This window comes from Eutrigla gurnardus (genome assembly GCF_963514095.1).
Source record: "Eutrigla gurnardus genome assembly, chromosome: 5".
Classification (NCBI taxonomy): Eukaryota; Metazoa; Chordata; class Actinopteri; order Perciformes; family Triglidae; genus Eutrigla; species Eutrigla gurnardus.
Genome location: NC_139919.1, coordinates 20920203 through 20942579, shown reverse-complemented (window position 1 = coordinate 20942579; position 22377 = coordinate 20920203). Strand labels below are relative to the sequence as shown.

At 41.8% G+C, this 22377-nt stretch overlaps 1 protein-coding gene across 1 annotated transcript; it reads left to right on the top strand.

The window, feature by feature from the left end:
- The first annotated feature begins 3397 nt into the window (after positions 1–3397).
- On the top strand, positions 3398–18539 carry LOC311014135 (neuronal acetylcholine receptor subunit alpha-3-like). Its single transcript, XM_084010544.1, has 7 exons — positions 3398–3583; positions 14064–14203; positions 14297–14341; positions 14425–14534; positions 14703–14910; positions 15248–16258; positions 17366–18539. The coding sequence occupies exons 1-7, from the start codon at positions 3526–3528 to the stop codon at positions 17489–17491; spliced, it is 1698 nt and encodes a 565-aa protein (XP_083866670.1). The 5' UTR covers positions 3398–3525; the 3' UTR covers positions 17492–18539.
- The last annotated feature ends 3838 nt before the right edge of the window (positions 18540–22377 follow it).

Here is a 22377-nt window from a genome sequence, read left to right as displayed (position 1 = left end):
TGATGATGAAAAAGAGAAACCAAGGTCAGGTGCTTTAGAGAGACAGACATTTAGGGTGATAGAGATAATCCCCAAATAGATTCACCTGGTTGACGTGGATGAGCCGGGACAGTCCTGCCTGACACACACTGTAACAGCCACACTTGCCCTTTTCCTTTGCTGTCTCCATCAGGCCCTCAAGGTCCTTCTTTGTCTGAGCTGTCTGACCAGATGCCTGCTGCAATTTAACAGTGTGATGGTTAAAGGGAAAGAGACAGGACAAAAGACAAGAAACAGAGAGAAAAGGAGCAGAGTGATGAATTAAAAAAAGGAGAATAATGGTAAGAGAGGGTTTTCCTCTGTTTGCGTGCTCTGTTGGAGAGCGCTGCGAGGTGACTTCCCCTCAGCTGGAGTCACCAGCCAAGCGATTGTGACACTGTCGGGCAAAAGACTTCTCCTGTGAACCCGACTAATTCCTGCATCGCATTGCAGATGTTCTTTCTCTTTCCCTTTATTCTTCTGACTCTCTGCTGGATCTAAGTAAGTATTAGGTAAATACACAACACACTCATACACAAAGCTCATTTTAAGAAGCAAAATAGAATGTATAACTTAATTTGTGTAAACAGTGTAGTGTTTTATTTGTCTTATATCATCTCACAACTTCTTCCATGTAATCATTCAGTTTTATATATGTATGTTTGTTGTAGTAGCTCTATGTATCCTATCCTAATTATATTAACTGATTAAACACAGAAGAGAGACACATTAAAATGATTCAACAATACTCTCTTTAAAAACTGCTGTTTAATCTGAGTGTAAAAATTATAAAAGACTTGCTTTTGCCTTGTTAAGTTTTGTGAAGCAATTGAACCCATTATCCCATTTTACTTCCCTAATTAAATCCAAAATATTCACTAATAAATAACTGCCAATAGGAAGCAGATGAGTGAAGCTGAAATACTTTAAGCTGTTAAACAATTGAGATGTGTTTAAAAGGATCTTTGAATGTCCCCTTAAAGTCAATTTTAGACCCAAGACTGTTAATTAAATTAAATTAAGGGGTTATTTCTGCAAATTCTAACGAACAAATGTACACCTTGGTAACTCAGTTAATCACAGAAAAAGATAATAAACAACAAAGGTCACTGGCTGACCTTTTAGCTTTATAAGCTCAATGCCGTGGGGAAAATACCTGCACATATTCATTATTTTGGTGTCCTCTTCTGGACAGTGACTCTCCCTGTGCCACTGGAAAGGGATTCCCTGTTATTATCCCTGTTAAGAAATATGATGCAAAAGAAAAAAAATGTAATACTGGTGTCACAAAAATAAAAAATTCTCTCGTCTCTCCCCAATCCGTGCCGGTGGGTGGAGACTCTTCCTCAGCTTTTCTAAGCATCTCGCTGAATAAAAGATTAATCTGCAAAATAGATCCACTGACTATGTCATACTGAAACAGCCAATTACATCCCTGGTTTTCTTTTCCTCTTCTTCTGGTGACGCTCCCTCGCCGTATCGCATCAATTCTGGAGATTTGTAACATGTCATGCACAGGTGTGTATGTCTCTCTATAGTCCACATGCCTTAAGTGTCACCCCCTCTCTGCATCATTCGTTCCAATAAAAACCTCTCTTTGCAATCTGTGCTTTGCATTTCTCTTTCTTTTCTCCCTCTGTTGTGTGTTTGGGGGTTGCTGGTCCATGAGAGGCATTCAATCACTGCAGTTTTCATCTTCTTAGCCTTAACCACAACCTCGGCTGACTTCAATTCCCCAACGACAAAACTAATTGAGCTTAAAATTGAGGACTGACCAGTTCCATTCATCTTCAGCCTCTTGGCTCCTGACCTGCCGGCTGCTAACATGCAAGGCTTTTTTTTACATTTACGATCAGCGGCAGTGTTGCAGCACGCAGGTCCCGTTCGGCGTTCGCACACCTGCTGTAGAGCTGATTTTTGTTTGATGCAGTGTGGACGGGGAAACCCAATATAATATACGTCAAACATGACAGAATTCTCTTATCTCTTTGTCTCTTTCTGTCCTCCCTTGTGTGCATGCATGTCAATCCTTGTCCATACACACACACATATATACGTGTGTGTGTGTTAAATTCCACATACTAGTTATTGTGCCAGGAAAGTGGGTTAAGAGGAGTGATGCGGCAAAGTAGATATAAATACTCCTTATGCTGCAGAATAATAAAACATGTATACACACGCACCCATGAAGGTGAATTTGTTCCATAAAAGCACAGCAGCACACAGTTTCATTAAATATTAAGAAACAAATCAACTGAAAGTTATGGCTGTCCATTTTTATCATCTGCTGCCTTATAACTCATCACTACTGTGCTTGTTTGACTGATTTATATAAACGGATTTAAGTCAGTTTTGACTAACAAAAAGAAGACTTTGAATTCATATCTCTATGATGTTTTTAAACAATATTTTACTCACCAAATTAAAAGCACAGCTCAGACAGAAACTACAGATTATAGTGTTTCAGATAAAGTAAATTCATGCATTAGTTTACTTCACTCTATGATATTTATACCCAGTACTACTGCATTTTTTATCTTAAAGATTATATACTGTTGTAATCAATCTGGACTTGCATGCTTGACAGTGCAATTCTGCCTCGCTGTCATGCATTAATTGCTTTCCATTGTTTGAATTGGGCAGACTCTGCATCCTTCAACACTCTATTATAGAGCAGCTAATGCTTTAAGCTGCCTGAGCATTGTTATGCGCACAAAATCAATTAAGTGACTAAATAGGTCATTTACAGCTCAGCAGTGAAAATATGTGTGTATGTGTGTGTGTGTGTGTGTGTGTGTGTGTGTGTGTGTGTGTGTGTGTGTGTGTGCGTGTGTGTGTGTGTGTGCGTGTGTGTGTGTGTGCGTGTGAGCTGCTTCTTACCCCAGAGCTACTGTTTGAGTTGATGTGAGGATAATTCTTTGGGTTTGAGATATTTTAATTCAACTTTTCAGATAGATATAGATAGTTTGATAGGTTGATAGATTTATTTTTCGAGAATATTTACAATTTTATCAGAATAGTAAAATACAGTAAACATTTGTAATTATTTAAATGAAAAAAGAATAATTACTGGTAAACTCATAATACATGTGTGTGTGTAAATAAATATATAAATAAATATTTATAAATAAAAAAATAAAAAAATATATATATTTATTTTTTTCTCCCTAGTGCCATATTGGAAAGCCATTTCATGACTCTTCACTTATCACCTGTGAGTCAGTGTGAGTCAGGTCGCTAGGTCTGGGCCTTGGGTGAGTGGGTGGGTGAGGGGGACGCGGGGACGGAGGGAGGGAGGGGGGAGGCGGGACGTGCAGAAGTTGTTCTTGTCGGGGAGAGCGCACCGCGAGTCCAACCTCTCCACGCTCGGGAGCGCAAAGGGGAAATGTTGCGCGAATCGTAAGGCTTCACATACGTCCGTTTGAAGGTGCTTATTTTGACGAGACTTCCATCATCATCAGCATCTTCTTTCATCGACTAAAAGCATCGTCAAGCGCCGATGTCTCGATGAATTTCTCCGCGAAACTAACAAGCGTCCTCCTGCTGGTTCTCCTCGCAGCGCAAGGTAAGACACAGCGCGCCGTGAGTGGATGCTGGGACGACAAAAGAAAAAAAAAAGTAGCAGTCTACTCGTTACTTTAGGAGTAAATCGTGTTATTTTTATAACGCATGTGAATGGTTTGTTATTACATTACTTTGAAGTGAGTTACGTCCCGTTTGGGCTTCTGCGTAAAGCAAATGTAAACAAGTTGTGTTGTTGAAACCGACCGACAATTTGTGCAAAAATATTCAGCATAGCCTACTTAAATTATTTAGTGGGGAGCACACAACTCTCAGCAAACCAAGTGCCCCCCCCCCCCCCCCCCCCCCACATTCTAATGTACCAGGCTGCTTCTTCTAAACGCATGGAGGGAGAGACATCCTTTCCCATTCAGACTATGTGTGTCCACCTGATATGATAATAAACCACACGTGCCTGTGAATTAAAATATTTCCCAGGAACTTCTAGTCACTGTTAGGTTCATTGTGCTTTAGGGATGATGATCTGTGATCGTGACATGGCTCATTATAACTGATACCTCATCCCCCGGAGCCACTGAGAAGCAGCCGTCTGTGCACAAAACGAGCCACATGGACGACATACGTTCCTGCAGCAGCAGCAGCTCAACAACTGTGACTGTTGATCCTCCATGTTGAGGACTGTGGGCTACCTCCACCCACAGAGGTCAGAGGTCAAGGTTATACACAGGATGGATGCCATAGAGCTGGGTTTCAGTGTCTTGCTTCAGGGCATTTCATGGTTGCCAGTGGCACTTGAAGGACAAAAGCACCTTATAGATCCTGCTGTCACAGCAATCATTTAAGGGCATTTCCCTTGTGGCTTGATTTAATGTCTGTGGTTTGTGACTTTAAATCACGGCTGGATCGCTCTGTCAGGTAGTATTTTATAGGCTGTATTTCCGTTTTTGCTCTCTGTGTGATCCATTTATTTCTTATCTCCTTTTTCCAAAATCCCCTCTACACATGTTTGATATTTTCTCCCATCTCTGGTTCATGTAAGGTTGCCAGTCTCCCGTGTGCTTTGAAACAGCAGATTTTGAAGTGGGGTCCTTGAGTGGCTCCCAGGGGACCCAGAGAAGAACAAAACATAGATAAACACTTAAATGATGCGTTCACATGTAACCGAATAGTTATTTTAATCCTGCATGTCATCTCTTTCACATCCACAAAGAGTAGGCCTACACAGATGCAGTTCTCTTTGGAGAGCATCTTTACCGATGGGATCTATCCGTGTGAAGGATAAAATAACTTGCTTTCAAGTGGCAATATATTTTTTAGCAGCAGCTTTGTTCTACTCACTGCTCTTTTTTGTGCTTTAATACCTGTCAGTCAGTCTTTTTCTGTGAATTTCTTTTGCTGACATTTGAGTGTAGATTCTTCCCCACAAAAGCCGGAAGCACTGAAATGACAGAAGCACTGAAACATTAACAGGTTTCTTGTCACTTTCCTGACCCTTTTAAACTAGTTTGTCTAAGATAATAAACTTCATTTGATTTATCATAGCTCACTGCAATTAAATGTATCTGTTTTTCAAGGTGTCTGCCTGTCCTTACACTTTTGACATTTATATCAAAATCAATTTCATACATTATTTTAAAGTGTACCACTTAAATTTTCATACCTGATTAATTAATTCAGTTTAATTCTTTGTTTTTTATACATCCATGAGGTTATTTATGAATGATTTATGAATAATTTCATTATCCCGTCACCGCAATGATTCAACTTTGCGATTGACAGTCGAATCAGGCTCCTTAGATCAAATCGATGAATAGTCAACAATTCTGGGCTTCATCTTTATTTTTTTAGTAAGAGACAGCAAAGCACCTTGGGCTGGACTTGAACTGTGGGCGCTGAGGTTTAATGGTACGCATGCTACCTGGTAAGCTCCCAGGATGCCCTTCGGTCTTCAGTAGTTTTCTTGGGTTATTCAGTTAATGTGTGGCTATTTATACTAAAAGTCTTCTCCGGTTTGTGACATCTTTCCTGGAAATGACAGTGTGCTCTGAACAAACTGTGGTAGGAGTAATTACTCTGGCTCTAGGTGTAATCACCACTCTGCTACATGAACCTGTTTTTAACTTGCCCAGAGTGCAGCAGTGAATATGTTCCAGATGTGGTCCCCGGTGTGCCCTCTTGAGAGCAGCACTAAGTGCCTTCATGTTGTCACGCTCCAGTCGACGTGAGAGACGCTGCCTTCACACATCCTGTAACCTGATGCAGACTCAGAATCGAGGGGAAGGGACGTGTCTCTGACACGTGGGATGGACTCTCCCACTCGCTGTCGTTCTCTTCAGCCGGGGAGATTTGCTACAGCCGACTGCTTTGTCGCCTCGCCATTGAACTGGGCGAAATTTCAAAAGGATCGAGAAAGCAGTGCAATGAAGGGATGACAGTGTCAATCCTCTCCACAGTAGAACTAGACGTTGCTTAAGCGAGAGGAAATCTACGGTGTCCTTGTTGGAGGTGGCTGACCTGACTGTTTGGAGGGAAAGCTCCAGAAAAAGGATTTTGCCCTCACCTTGCTCTATCCTACAGACTGTCCTCCACCTCCGTCTTTCCCTCAATCCCCCATTGACTGCGTAGGCTTTTGTATGATTTAGTACAGGGGCTGTGAATGCAGATAAGACCGAAACACACACACCGAAACACACACACACTCCCAGTGGGGGTCCGATTAGCGGGCTACAGAAGGTATTGTCTTGTGCCATCAAGGATTGGGTGGAAAAGCTAATTCTGTCGACCATGGGAGTGGGCTATTTCAGTCCAATCTGACTAGAGGAGCTTGGAGGTAAGGAGAGAGAGATCTTACAGCATGGGCTGTTAGTTGCACACATTCAAAATAACATTATAGTCTGTGTGATAGATTGTACTGCACATCAACATAGTTCAGGATGGGATCATTTCCGTAAGGCTTGAGTGGTTGAAATGAGTGAAATTGCATGATATATTTCCCCACAGCCTGCATCGTCTCCCAGCAGAAATAGCCGAGAGAATTGTCCAGCCATGCCTGCATTATAGTCATCTCATCCGCATTATGTTTCAGGCATGACCCCTTATCTCACTTTACGGTGCCTTCTAATAGGCTGCAGCTGCGCGTTGACAGGGTAAAGCAGATGTGGCCTTTTGAACGAGTTCTGCCCAAGAGAGCGGGAGGTACAATGCAGCGCTAACAATTAAAAAAAATACTCCAGTGACAAAAGACGTCTTCAAAACTTAAATCAAACATCGTTCCCCAGCATTCAAAATGATATGCATTAAATCCCTGAGGCCTTTATCTGCTCGTATGGAGTTGACTGCTTGCATCAAAGCATCATGGAGCATATTTGCTCCTCTGCAAGACTTAAATACTCATCTGAGTTCGGAACTACAGAACGGCTCTTTGGTTTCTCTCCCAGAAGCAATATAGTTGCATTAAAGTCTGACAGGCAATCAGTGAGTATGTGTGTATTACTGTGCGTGTGGCTTAAGGACTGTGCAATGGCTTGAGGATCCTCTTAACGCGATTGTCGTGTGATTATTGCAAACCCCCCCAACTCCCGCACACATGGTGTAACCACCACAGGCAGAGGCAGAGGACTTATTCAACCCTCTTATGGAATGGCTTAAACCATCATACACCCCTCCAACCAACACCGCACACACTTTTGCTCTCTTTCACACACATCCTCCTCCAGACAGCCCTGCTGCCTGATTCTTCTGGGACATCATGGTCTTCAGTTCTGGCGATGATCTGAGTCACGCTTCATCTTGGAGGGGGAGAGGGTGAGAAAGCTGGAGATGATGTTGAGATGCCCCAGATGGAGGACGGAGATATTTGAGCATTTCACCCCCACTTTTCTTCTCCTTACCTGTTGACATTTCTATTGACTGACCTCAGTTGTTCCTATCATTTGTTGTGGTTTTTGCTGATAATACACTAAGCAGGCTATCACAGGGGGCAGCCTTGGGTGTCTTGGCATAATTTATTATCGTCTTGTTTGACAGTAGCTTAGTGTGTTGTCTTGGTACTGGAACAGAACTCCAGGCTCAACAACTTTAATATTTGATGGTTAATTAACAGACAGGAGCTAAAGCCTCCTTCTCTCCCACACTTCAACAATGTCATCTGTGATGCATTTCTCTGTCTCATCTTGAATCTTCACAGTTCTTCACTATTCGGGCACTGGTTAATTTTATTATAACGCATTATGCTGCTCATCTTCCCTGAATGGGTCTGAGAGCTACTTTCTCTTTTGTCCCAGCAGTGTTTATAGCAGCATAGCTTGTATATATATATCAAAATATTGTAAATTTTCTTACATGTAGTTCTTCTCATTGCACCTGAATTGCCTATTGCTTTGATACCTATATTGTAGGAAATTCATTTTTTCCCAAAGGTTTAAAATGAAGGCAAAATATTTACAAGATTTGCTGCTGCTGAAAAAAATGAACCCCTATAAACGAGAGAGAATCTGTAGCTATTTTTATAGTTAAACATATGGTAATCCCAGCTGTTAATGCTGATAATCGGTCACATGGCAACACATTGTTAAATCTGTCACACACCTTCTGGAGAATGGCTGAGGATTGAGTTTTACCTTTTTAAGAAGCTCTTACTTCACTTTCCCTCCCACCTGTTTGCCCGGTGGGCCGCCTGGCTGTCTGTCTGCTCACCTCATCATCACTACTGCGGATTAATTCACTGGTTGAGTTCAACAGACATAAGCAGCGTCTGGGTTTTCTACGTCTTTTTTAGGAGCATTTAGGGGTGACTCTGTCTCAGTGCTATGGCATCTTAATCTCTTTTGATTTTGAGTTGACAGGGGATAAACCTCCCTTTGCTATCCGTGTGACACACAGTGACACAAGAGCGAGGTACTATGCCGGGATCAAACTACACAATATATTTGCTTTTTTTCGTTTCCAACACCCCATGTCTATGAAATAGAGGCATTACTTGGTTGATGTTGTGTAGCCTGTTATCAGCATTTCAATTTTTGTTGTTGTTGGGCTACTTTAATATGCTGTTGTCCCATTAGAACACATTTACATTTGGAGACATCCTTTGTTTTATTTAAATGTTTTCTTACAATATCTTATGACATATGCAGAGAATCTGACCTCAAAATTCCCACATCTTGTCAGATGAAAGCATGGAGGCAAAGAGCCATTGAATTTCATGCATCAGTGAAAGAAATGCTGTTCAGAGTGAGTCACATCAAAGGTGAGTGGACATACTGTACATAAATAGGAACATGTGCATACACAAAGCAGCACACACAGTTACATTTATGTACAGTAGTTACCGTAGATGTGTCCTCACACATGAAGACATACATAGGTTAAAACATGCACAATATGCTTAATGGGATGTTCACAGCATATACAGTAATCACGGCGGATCCTCTTGTGCGTCACTCAGCATGTCACAGTCAGGCCATCAAAAACCCTGGAGAGCAGAGGCATGCCATCGAACTTCTCTCTCTGCTTCCTCTCGCTGCCACTTTTCTCTTATCTCCTCTCTACGCTGTTTCGCTCCACCTCTTTGTATCTCGTTTCCATGCACTCACACACACACAGTCGGCAGTGTATTATTGGAGAGTAATTAGTTCCTTCAGAGTGTCCACCACTCGCTCCCAGGCTCATTCTGTTAAGCACATGCCTGATCAAAGAGCTTCCCACAGGCCATGGCTCTTTCTGCAGCTTCCCTGTGGCCATGAGAGACGGCGACAGACTCACTGTTTGGCTTGCTAATTCTAAATCAATGTGGTTATTAAAGGGTGAAATGCACGACAAAGTGTCATTGCTTTTTTTTCACGCTTCAGAAAAGTGAACTTATACAAGATAACATACATTTGGGTGGCAGCTAGCATCACTAGTGGCTCTGAGGATAGCAATGTCGGTTGGTTCATCACTTTGGCCAAGATTGAAATATTTCCACAACTTGATTGGATTGCTGTGACATTTTGTACAGATATTCATGATCCCCAGATGATGTCCCCTAATGCAGTTGGTGATCCTTTGACTTTTACCTCTACCGCACCACAAGGTTTTGTAGGTTTAAGTGAGATGTTTACAGCGATGATGTTCCCCAGGATGAATTGTAATAACTGTGGTGATTCCTTAACTTTAGCTACTTTTCATCTGGTCAGAATTTCACTTTGTCGCTGATGTTGGTTGTGCACTGTGATGTGTTTGATGTGTTGTTGGTTTTGTGTGGTTGACTGTCATGCACTCGTATTCTGCTGAAGTGCAAACACAACTTGTGTAATGCTGTGATTGTTTGCAAGGAGGATTTGTATTTTGCTCAACTGTCACTGTTTCATTTGTTGCATTGGCTGCAAAGTTACAACTTATTTTTTGTTTCAGAGCTGGAATCTGTGATTTTTGCAGTACTAGTAAGCTTTATACCCCTATTATGTTAAAAATAATATCACTCAGAATAATCTAACAACACAGCTGGATTGTTTGGAATTACATGTGCTCTGGATTATAACTTTAATTCACTCAGTGCCTTTTACTTTCACATGTAAACTCATCAATGCTCTCTGTGCCACACAGATTCAATCTTAACAATAAGTGTGTTGAGTACAACGAGCAGTGTGTGTGCAGAATTATCTGTGGTTAAAGGGCAAAGGTTAAAATCAACTTGCTTTAAATTAAAGTCTCACATCTTCAGTGGCAAAACAAAGAAAGGAATTAGAAGAGTGACACTGCCAACAGAGAAAAAATGTTGGCTTAATTTTCTTTTTTGCCACAGTGAACAAAAGGTCCAATTAATTGACTGATTATAATTATCCTGGTTTTCCCTCGCCCAATTAGAGGCTTAAACAGCTTTCTGTGAGTGCACTGAAACAGGGTGAACAGCGGGCACTTTTCAAGGCAGGTACCAAGCGCTGAAATTACACCAACGTCTCAGGAGACAAGCCTTTCATTAAGCTTCAACACTCAACTCTGCTATGCCAGTGACCTCAGAAAAGTTGTTAAGAGTTTTGAAGCCACTTTAGTATAATGCAGTTCTTACCCGTAGAGACTTAGATCTGACAAGGTCTAATTTATTTGTAATTAGTTAACTTTTTAGGGTAAGCATTACTTTATTGCATATTCTCCCTTTTGCTGCAGCATTTTGTAATATATTTGTATTTATATTTCAAATCGTTGTTTGGTCATTGTTTTTTGTACACCAGATGTTGTGATTATCTAAGTGATTTTTGGAATTTTTAGTTCAGTAAGCTGAGTGTACCTCTGTGCTGTGTTAGTTCCACGTGAGGTTAAATTAAAACCGTTGTTAGAACCTGTAAAATGGAAAAAAGACACACATCAGATTCAGACTGCCCCTCAAATTAACAAGGGATATACTTCAATTACGTTTTTATTTCCCTGGCCCTGGCATGTTTGATGTCGTGGACACGAGTAAATGAACAAAATGAGAATCCAGACAGACTGTAAGCTGAGATGTCTAGATATTAATCTCTATGTACTCCCAATGGCAATAAATAGATAGACTTTACTGTACAGACACTGAATATGAAATATTTGTTTCAGCATGTAGGTTCTCCAAAAATATGTTTTGTGAAAGTACAATCCCACTGAAAATCTATTTTTATTTAAGGTACGTTAAAGAATATAGTGTCTTATTGCATTACTAATAACGTCCAGCCATACTAGCTTAAGTCACAGAGTTTAGTAGCCTGTAAAGCATTACGTCATATTTTTTTTGCCAGATCTCAAAAGCAAACAAATCTAGGAATTCTGTACATACGTAACCTACACAATATTATTGTTCCTCCTTGTATGAGGTTCAGTTTAAAGACGTGGCATATCAATTATTAATTATCAATTATTTGAAGTTGATGATCATTAAATTGACAGGAAAAGAAATCAAGGCAAAGTTGTGTGAACCATGTTTACAAGCTTCTGGTTTGCCGTGAGTTAACTGACTTGCACAGAAAGGAAGTGTCCCATTAAAGAACCATGTTTTATTTAGTTGTTGCCAAGGGAACAAACCTTTTCAGTGAATGTGTCTATTTGTGTGTAAGGGTTTTGACCCTTTTGCCCTTTTGGTTCACGCAGCTCGGTAAGTGCATGTCGAATGGTTTGAGACTGTGCTGAATAGCGTGTGCGTCACTTCTTGGATTGAAAGCTTTGATGGGAGAGGTTGGTGTTGGCTTCAACAAAAGCAGTCAGTTCGAAATCGAAGGACAAACAATAAACGTACCAACTACCCAGAAGAAAAGGGTAGCCGAGAAAGGAGGATGTTCAGGGAATTAAAGCCAAAACAGAGGAACATGACGCAGGAAAGATGGGATGGAGACACAGAGGAAGATAAAGGAGGGGAGATTATGTTAATTTCCATGTTATTGTCTGATAACGTGCTTTATTGAGGAGTTGGAAACCACCGGTGTGGTGTTTCTGAGGTTGTTCTGGTGCTGAGAGTGTGTGCTGTCCCCAGTGACAGCTTGGACAAGCGTGGGTCTATGGACCACCAGTGTGGTTGAGTAGTTGTGGTTTTCCACAATATGACCTTCAGTTCAGCTTTATAAAGCCTGTACATACACTTCTTCAGACACACTGGTCAAAGGCACACCATTCTGTCACTCAGGCATTAGAAACACCTTCATAGCAAGGAGACATTTATTCATTAAACACAGATTAATTTAATCTATACCAAACTAAAATATATTTTAAATGTTCCCACTATCTTCAGTGGAATAAGGGCATCCAAGTGTATTTGCCCAGGATATCCATCACCACTGTGTGTGATACTTAGTCTGTGTGCAGTAGCTACAAAGTGAAAGTGAGAAGAGTGAGGAAATGTTGAATCTGTGTTCTGGAGACAATGTGGATTTAATTTGACTGTGTGGCTGTCTGTGGCTTTCTTTGTTTCTCACTTTCTCTTCAAAGCGTGAAACATTTTTAAAGGCTTGCTGGTGAAATTACCCCTTGATATGAGAGCAACCATCTGTATTTTTGATAGATTTCTTTACCACCAATAGACACTAATGTTAAAACTTTAGTGATCTCAAGTCAAGTCAAATGTGCTTATAGTCTTAAGGTGCTCCACCTACATTTTAATATAACAATTTTTAATATGATAATTCCCCACATTTGACCATCAGTAAGAACCACAAAGAAAATAACACTTTTAGACAAGGCAAGGCAAGGCAACTTTATTTGTATAGCACATTTCATACACAAGGCAGACTAAGGGCCCTAGTTTCGTAGACCAGCGCAGGGCGGCGCAGCCGGCGCAATGCAAGTTTCGACCAGCGCAGCCTTGCGCACCGTCAGTTTGGCAGTTTGGTAGATCGCCTGCGCCAAGATGGGTGTGGCGGCGCAGCAGGGGGAGGCGTCACAGATTCAGCTTGGCGTAGCGGAAGTTTCGTGGCAAAAAGCCTCGCCGAGACTGCGCTGAAAGCTCGCCAGCTCCGACCTGGTCTACTTTCGGCGCAAGGCGCAAGGCGTAAATAAAGTCCATTCATTCAATGCGAATCCCAGCTGGCGGATCGGAAGTTTGGCTGACGGCGCGCAGTGCGCACACGTCACCGAGACCTCACAGGCAGGTTTCCACAGTTCCAGGCACATTTAAATGCAATAAATAATCACAACAAACACTATTTAATGCAACTAATTGAATCAACACGTTAATTTATATCTATATAGATTGTCCCGTCACATCTGATGTCAGATCAAAGGCGGATGGCACGCGTAACGGAAACTCAGCCTCTCGGACCAAAACATCTCCCTCTCTCTCTCCTGTTTTTTATAATATGGGCATTGTTATTATTATGATACGCGCGCACAGCGCGTGATGCGCGTGGTGGGAGCGGCGGCGCTGCTTCTGTCATCGGGTTGTCAAGTGACGGAACTTGCACTGAACCTCCCCTAACGCATTAAAGGTGAGGAGAGGAGCTCATTTGATTGGTGAAGATCTGAATCGGCTGTATTAATCCCAGTCCACGCCTCGTCTCCTCCTCGTCTCCCACTCACGCCTTCTTCTCCTCCCTCTTTCCCACTTGCGCCGGTGGGCGAGACGGGAGGTGTGCCTGCGCGAGCCTGCGCGGTGCACGAAACTTGCAAAGTCCAGGCGGACACACCCCGTCGGCGCGGCGCAGGTGCGCTGAAAGCTGACTGCGCCTGGTCTACGAAACTAGGGCCCAAAGTGCTTCACATCATACAACAAAGTGAAAAAAAAATAGAAGAATTAAAAGAAAATAAAGGCAAATTTAAAAATGCATTACAGAAAGAAAAGGAGAATAAAAACATATTTGCAATAATTAAAAACAGTGCAGACATTAAAAGATTTAGCAGAAAGCTATGGTGAACATAAAAGTTTTCAGTCTAGTTTTAAAAGTGGTCAGAGTTGGGGCAAGTCTTACAGTAAGGATCCTACGCAGAGTTTTATAAATAAGGCCCCAGGTCTCCAAAGACCTAAGGTATGTATGAATACTTGAGAACACATGTATTTAATGCTTAACCCCCCCTCCTCTTTATTTTACTAGGCTGTTTTTCATCCAAGGGGGAGGACAGATTATTTCGGAGGTTGTTCAGGAGGTACAACCAGTTCATCCGACCAGTGGAGAATGTATCAGATCCAGTCACAGTGGAGTTTGAGGTCTCCATATCACAACTGGTTAAAGTGGTAAGATTAGAGGACGAACAACTCTAAACACAGAAATGGTTTTACAAAAGCGTCCTTTTCTCCTGCTGAATAATTCACCATTTGTCCTGGCAGGATGAGGTCAATCAGATAATGGAAACCAATCTGTGGCTGAGACATGTGAGTGACATTTATCCTTTATGGAATATCAATATTGATGAGGCATCATTCTTTATTTGTACTAAGTTATGTCTGTGTTTCAGGTCTGGAATGACTACAAACTGAAATGGGCCCCTATTGAGTACGATGGGATTGAGTTCATACGTGTTCCTTCCAACAAAATTTGGAGACCAGACATTGTTTTGTACAACAAGTAAGTTTTAGTGCACAAATGGTAAAGAAGAGCTCCATGCTCAACCCAGCTAATGTGTTGAGTGACACTTCTTCACCCATGCTAATGTAATTTAATTATGCTATCCATTTAATGTGTTGTAAATGTTGTAATGATCCTTAACCGTACTGACCTTTCCAACCCTCACAGTGCTGTTGGCGACTTCCTTGTTGAAGACAAGACAAAAGCTCTGCTAAAGTTTGATGGTACCATCACCTGGGTTCCTCCAGCTATTTTCAAATCCTCCTGCCCCATGGATATCACTTACTTCCCCTTTGACTACCAAAACTGCTCCATGAAATTTGGGTCCTGGACGTATGACAAGGCCAAGATCGACCTGGTGCTCATTGGCTCAAAGGTCAGAGGGACAGAATAACAGAATATTTTAATGTTTTTGTGAGAACTCTTTGAGATATTAGCAGGAAGCTTTTGGTACTGAGACACAAATACTCCTTTTGTGCTCATATCATCTATTCAGACAAATGGGAACAACTTCTATTAAATTGCTTCACTTTTATGTCACAAAACATTTCGAGAGACGTCACAATTTACAAGTGTGAACTTTTGAACATTTGATCCATCCACTGCTTTTATCTCTTTACACTGACTTGATTTTAATTGTCACACACAGAGAGTGTTTGAAATTGATATCTCCGCAAATGTCTCCCATTCACGTCATGTTTGCATTTCGTCAGGTGAACCTGAAAGACTTCTGGGAAAGTGGCGAGTGGGAGATCATCGACGCACCGGGATACAAGCATGACATCAAGTACAACTGCTGCGAGGAGATCTACCCGGACATCACCTACTCCTTCTACATCCGCCGCCTGCCTCTCTTTTACACCATCAACCTCATCATCCCTTGCCTCCTCATCTCCTTCCTCACGGTGCTTGTCTTCTACCTCCCGTCTGACTGCGGCGAGAAGGTCACACTGTGTATCTCCGTCCTCCTCTCCCTCACTGTGTTCCTGCTGGTGATCACTGAGACCATCCCTTCAACGTCTCTCGTCATCCCCCTGATCGGCGAGTACCTCCTCTTCACCATGATATTTGTCACGCTCAGCATCGTCATCACCGTCTTTGTGCTGAATGTCCACTACCGTACCCCCATGACTCACACTATGCCGGAGTGGGTGAGGTCCGTGTTCCTTGGGGTGCTGCCCAGGGTGATGCTAATGAGGCGGCCTATTGACCAGGGCTGCCCCTCCCCTGCCAGTATTACAGGAGGAACAGGAGGGAACAGTGGGATGAACAAGAAGAGAAAGAACAGCATAGGAGGAGGAAGTGGCACAGGAAGTGTAAGTGTTGGGGGTATAACTGGAGGAGTAGCCTGTCCACCGCTGGATGGTGTGGCAGGAGGAGGGGCCACCTCAGCTGGTGGCTCCATGAACTGTGTGGACTATGGTGAGATGAACCGTGACCTGAACCGGGATATGAACAGGAGGTGCCCCTACAGGGGCAAGGAGGTACCAACTCCTGTTCCTCCCCCAATGGTGCCACCTCCTCCTCCTCCCCCTCCCCCACAGGCACCCCCAACCCAGGGGCCCCAGGAATCAGAGTTGCCCAAGGTGCAGAGGCCGCTGAATGCCCCTTCACCTGTCAACGCTGTTGTTGCCTTCTCTGTGGTGTCGCCAGAGATCAAGCAAGCCATAGAGAGTGTGAAGTACATTGCAGAGAACATGAGGACTCGCAACAAAGCCAAAGAGGTACAAACGCAAGCCTGAGTCCCTGTTAAACAATCAGATGTCTTGATCAAAGTAAATTAATTGAAAAAGGTTTTAGTGAGTTCTTCCTTTCGTTGATGTCTCCATGAAATGAAACAAAAATATCTACTGCTATTTTATATGTACCTGTGTGGTACTATTACCTGTCAGTTGGCAGTGCCAGTGTAGTCAAACTTTATGATTTCAGTAAATTAGATATTTGTGTTTATATATTCATTGCACAGAAACAACAATGGAGTCAACTTTCAATGACAGTGTTTAGAGATCTTCAACAAAGCTGGCTGATTAATGCATGCTATGCTTACCAAGGGAAAGACACAACCTCCGGGCCATGGCAGAGTTAGAGGGTCACCACAGAGCCCGGTCCTTATGCCCAAAAATAAACAGTTAGCCTGGTGGTGACCAACGTTTTTTACAACAAAGCAATACAGTATTTCTGTTATCTCTGCAGCTTGTGAATATTCTGCCTAGCTTAGTAAAAGGTGTGGAAAATGATTTACACTGTGCTGTAAAGGGAGTGTAAAGCTGCTTGTTTGTGGTAGATGTGCTCTGCCTACACCTCCAGCAAACTCTGGTTGGCCCTGATATGTTTGTTGCTTCGGCTCCATCTTTTCTTAGCAAAGCTGGGATCTTTCTTTGATGCATGCAGAATAGCACACAATGGCATTATGGTCAGTGCTGCCGTGATCCTATTGTCCACACCTGACTGATCAAGGAATATGCTATGCTATACGCAAACACACACACACACACACACACACACACACACACACACACACACACACACACACACACACACACACACACACACACACACACACACGCACGCTGTACAAACCACTCTGACAGTAGCCATGGCAGCAACACTGGTGACTCTCTCAGCCTCTTTTACACAGAAACCCACAAACACACATATACCACACACATCCCTTATAGCAATACAGCTGTAGTGTTAACACAGTGACTTAAAATCTCACAATTACCATTAATATAAGGTTGCTGGGAGTATTTTCAGAAGGACAGTGCTGTTACATATGACTTTGTCATAGATTTTTTTGTTCTGCTTATAAATGTCCTTCCTTTCCTCAGGTGGAGGACGACTGGAAGTACGTTGCCATGGTCATCGACAGGATCTTCCTGTGGGTTTTTGTGACAGTGTGTGTGCTGGGAACATTGGGACTCTTCCTCCAGCCAGTCATCAGCTTCTTCAAATGAGAAACGTGTCTTTGACCTGTCTTTTTTTGTCTACTTCCGTCTGTCTTTGTACGACTTTGAATTACTTTGGGAATTACCCCTCCTGCAGCTCTTTTGTATCAAACTCTGAGCTGTCTTCTTTCTCCTTTTCCTGGCGTTTTGTCTCTCACTTCCTCATGCACTTCTCTGGGACTCCGTCATCTGTCATCTCTTTCTAGCTCTCAGCTGTCTATTTCCTCACATGATTTAACCTGATTTCTCCATCTCATCTTTGGATTGCCTCCTCAATGTTCATGCAATGTGTTATTCAGTCTCTTCCTCGCTATCGCTGTTTTTTAAATCACATTTGCTCCGCTCTTTCGTTCCTCTCCTGTGCCATGTTCTGACCTGCTGCTTCTCTTCACGCCCTGTCTTGCATTGTGTTCATTTTCATCTCCTATTCCATTCTGTGTTTAACTAAAAATGTCCATTCAGGCATTGCTATTGTAAAGTCTTATTCAATTTGTTTAACAATGTCAGGTAATTAAGTAAGTAAGTATTATTATAAATGCTATAGAAGAAGCTCTTAACAAATCGCTGAGAAAGGTGAACCTTAATACCTTTATGAGTTTTGCAGTAGAACTCATTGCAAGCTGATGTAATAAAGACAACATACTATTGAGATATGTGGTTCAGTTTATCTGCCTATAATTTGTAAGTTAAAGAGAATTACAGCGGGTAATAATATGTATGATGTTGTGATGTGAAGTTCATCTCATGTCTGCCAGTTTTACTTGAGGATGTTTTGTTCGGTAGTCAGGCTTAGGTTGTTTTTCCCTGTACATACATTTATAAATACAAAAGACTTATGCATGGCTCCTGAGAAGGAAAGCTGGCTACGGCTTCGACACATGATGTGTTTTCCACGTGTGCTCACACTAAGTACAATTCCGCATCGCACATGAATTCACTTCATGAATTCCACTGCAAACTTCAAATGCATAGAATCACTTTAAATTGCACAATATGAATTACGTTTGTAAAAGCACATGAAAGTGTAATTTCAGGCGTTATTTAATAATAAAGAAGGTCCTGGACTCAATTTCTGCTTGGTTGTGAACTTCTGTTTTTTCTATACTGTAGTCAACTTGTCACAGCTGTACCTTTCTTCTCGCTGAGGTTGGCCCTATATAACAGAGTGAGGGGGTGCAGATGGTGAATGGATGATTGAAAAATGGATAAAATGTTTCGAAGACATCTTTTTAATGCCTATACAGACTAGGGAGGAACTGGAGGAATATTTTCCATGTCAAAATGAAATGTTATATATTGGACAAGCCTTTCAACATTTCAATAACAGCAACAACAACATATATTATTCAAATAATATTGTGACAGATTTAACATTGTAAAGTCTCCATATGATCTATATGTTCAGTAGCATAGCACACAAATAATAGAAACACAGTTGCGTTCTGCTTGAATTTATTGTTTCCTGATGTTTAGCCACTCAAGGGCAATATTATCAGCCAATGTACAATAAGGAAATAGATTGTTTTAATTCGTTCACATACAGCAATCAACACACATATTTATAATATTAAGTTTTGTTAATATTTGCAAATATATCCAAAACAAATATAATTTTGCATAGGTGTAGCTGTGTAATTATAGAGTACTTTCACTTCTCTGTGCTAGTTAGTTTTAGCAAAACATCACAAGAGCCAAGGATCTGTCACTAACAGTGTTTTGTTGAAAGTTGCTAAATATTTGTGAAAGCTTTGTTCTTAAGTGGATGGTTGGTTCACAATAGCAAGCACCAGTGCAACTCACAGTGATAAGCTTTGTGAGTGGAACCTCCTCTGGGAAATTATGTGTAAGGAACTGATTGAATATTGCGCGGTCACCCCCACACAATACATCTTTGTGCAAGGCATTTCACTACCAGCCTCTGCAGCTGCGTCTCACAATTCTGTGACTACGCTAGTGGTAGGCAGGTGGTCATGATTCTGTATTAGGTATAATTCAACGAGTTTCCCAGCAACGCATTTTACCCTTTTCTAGGGAACTCTGAGCAGTTGGACGTTCCTGGAAAAAAATCTAACCACTAAATTAATTCATTTTAAACAGTATTCTTTAAAAAAAAATACTATCTTTCTTTTACTGATCTGGCTTTTGTCTCATAAATGTGAAACACTTTAAATACTTTTGAAAGAGGATATAATGTTATTCTGAAACAAGATGACCTTTGAGTTGTGTGAACCGTGGACAACTGGTCCCCAGTTTGTCTCTGGACAGGAACATTTGGTCCTTGTTCCTCATCTCTACGGTCCTCTATAGTCCTGAGAAAACCTCATAATCCACAAATGGCAACAACGAGGGCTGCGTGTCCCAGCCTTGTGCGTCACTTTTTGGATCCTGTGGAAACACATCAGACAGACAGAGAGGGGACCAACAGACGCAGACAAACAAGGTCCAGTGCTCAGACTTTTAACAAACAGTTCATGTTCGGTACACAGATAGGCAGACAGCGAGGGCAATGACCCAAAAATCTGCAAAAAGGCAGAGTCATAAACACAGAAGAGGTCAAGGCACTGGGAAACAGGAAGGAAGGAACTCTGGGCAATAGGCAAAGACAATCTGGAACAAGAGGGGGGAAAACACTTCTAGCTTAAATACACGAGAGTGGAGGAGACATTTGGACATAGGTGAAACACATTAGGGCAGACTTGTCCATGACATTTTGAAAATATATTACAATAACTCATATTCTAGTCTTATTTGCCGTATTTATATCGTTGGATTTGTTGAACAACTATTATTTTAGGAAACATTTAAATTAAATACATTTATTTTTTCACAATTATCTCAGCAGTTTCAGGCTGAGCTGTATGCTTTGCTGTGCTAAAGACACACAGTCACACATACTGATGCACATTGGCTGAAGTGGCCAAAACTGACTCTCTGTAGCAAAAGCACAGCAAAGGATTTTTTCCTTTGAAGTTCCTGTCTTTCTTTGACTTATCCCTCTTTCCCTCCCTTCATCAAAGGTCACGGGTGAGTCTGAAAGTGCCTGTCAGCACAGATAGACACACACACACACACACACACACACACACACACACACACACGGAAGGTTCAGGGTGGTGAAAATATAGTCCTTTCCTCCTCCAGCCAAATTGGAGTATGACTAGCTTTGAATTGGTCCACCCTGTGGCTCCCAACAACCAATCACACTTCATCCTTGCGTGCGAGTGCTGAATGAACGTGTGCAAGTTTTTGTTTGTGTGTGTATTCAAGAGTGCAAAAGGAAGATTATACATGTCACCTGCGGAAGTGAGAAACAGAGAGAGAGAGTGAGTAAGGTGGTGACAGAGAGTGTGCATGTTACCTCAGTCCATATGTGCACTCAGCAGCATGGATTTCACTACATGCGGATTATGGGATGGATGGAGCCTCGTTATAAATATGGAAATGCGACAGCAGCAGCAGCAGCAGCAGCAGCAGCGGTACAACAGCCACACAGAGTATCCCATCAGTCTCAGTCTGCTGCCTGACAGGGTCACATTAGCGCCTGGCTGCCACAGAATGAAGAGATCAGCCAGAGAACCAGCTACTCCAGCTATATTTGGACAGTATTTGTGTGTGAAACGTGCAATTTTCTGCACTGGCTCTCTGGCAACTTATTGGGATGCTGTTCAACCTTTAACAGGGAATGTAATAGGCCAGTAAACAAGCCTGATGTGTTGCAGTATTTTTCAACGCTGCTTTCTATTAAAATCGTATCCACACTAACCCAGTCCTCCAAAACAAAGAAATTTCTGGATGCCACTTCTAAAATATTGGAGAAAGACTCACCAATCAGCTGCTACAACAAAGCTTCAGCTACTGTAATCTGAATTTGTGATGGTGTGAGTTTGCTATTTTATAGCAGTAGAGTCGGGCTTTGAATTGGACTTCAAGTACTTGGTGGCTGTAGAAGCAAAGCAGAGCACAGCAAGGCTATGGGTGCTAAACTGAGGGATAATGCATTATTAAAACAGCAACATGGATGAATATTTTACATTATTCTTGTGTTGACGCCGGACTGCATCCGGCTCCTGGATAGCAGAACATCAGGATGACGGATTTGTCGCAGTGCAAATGTATGTATGATCTCATTCCATTAACTTTTTTTTAGCAAAATTTTTGAAAAAAATGAATTATAGTTATGGTAAATACCTCATTTGTTTTGCATTATTTTATTTTTGAAGCCCCTTGAGTATGAAATGAAATAGCTTCATATTTGACGTTTTTCTGCTGTCTTTCTACGGTAGTTTTGGGGACCCTGTCGACCAAGAACCAAGGCTGCAATGAGAGGACTTCTGCAGTAAACCACTGGAACATGCTGGGAAGAGTTAGGGTGGGGTTGAAGGGTGACATGGGGGCATACTGCAGAAGGGTGGATGGTGAATTACGGTAGTCTCTCGTGTCGTCAGGAGCAGAACAGTATGTGCTGACGGCCAGTCAACCGTGGATAAGTAAAAGAGACTCTCCTCTAAATAATTCATTCCAATGGGAGCTTTCTGAACACACACATGCAGGGTCCTCTCATACACATAAATGGTTGCTTCTTCAAGTAGAAGACTGAACCAGACACACACACACACACACACACACTCATGAAGAGTAAGCTTCTAATTTTACTCTCTGATAAATATTTATAGCTGGAGAAACATTGTCTTAGAATTTGGAAAGAGCATTTTGGTGGAACAACGAAAAACGCTTCTGGCACTTCTTTTGGGTTTAAAAGCAAACATCACAAAAATTATGTTAACTTTTAGATAAATGTACCTTTATTAAAAAAAGAAGCAATATGGATTTCTCTGATGCATTTTATTTCATTTTTCAACATTTCTTGCCATCTTTGCATGACCTGTTAACAGGTG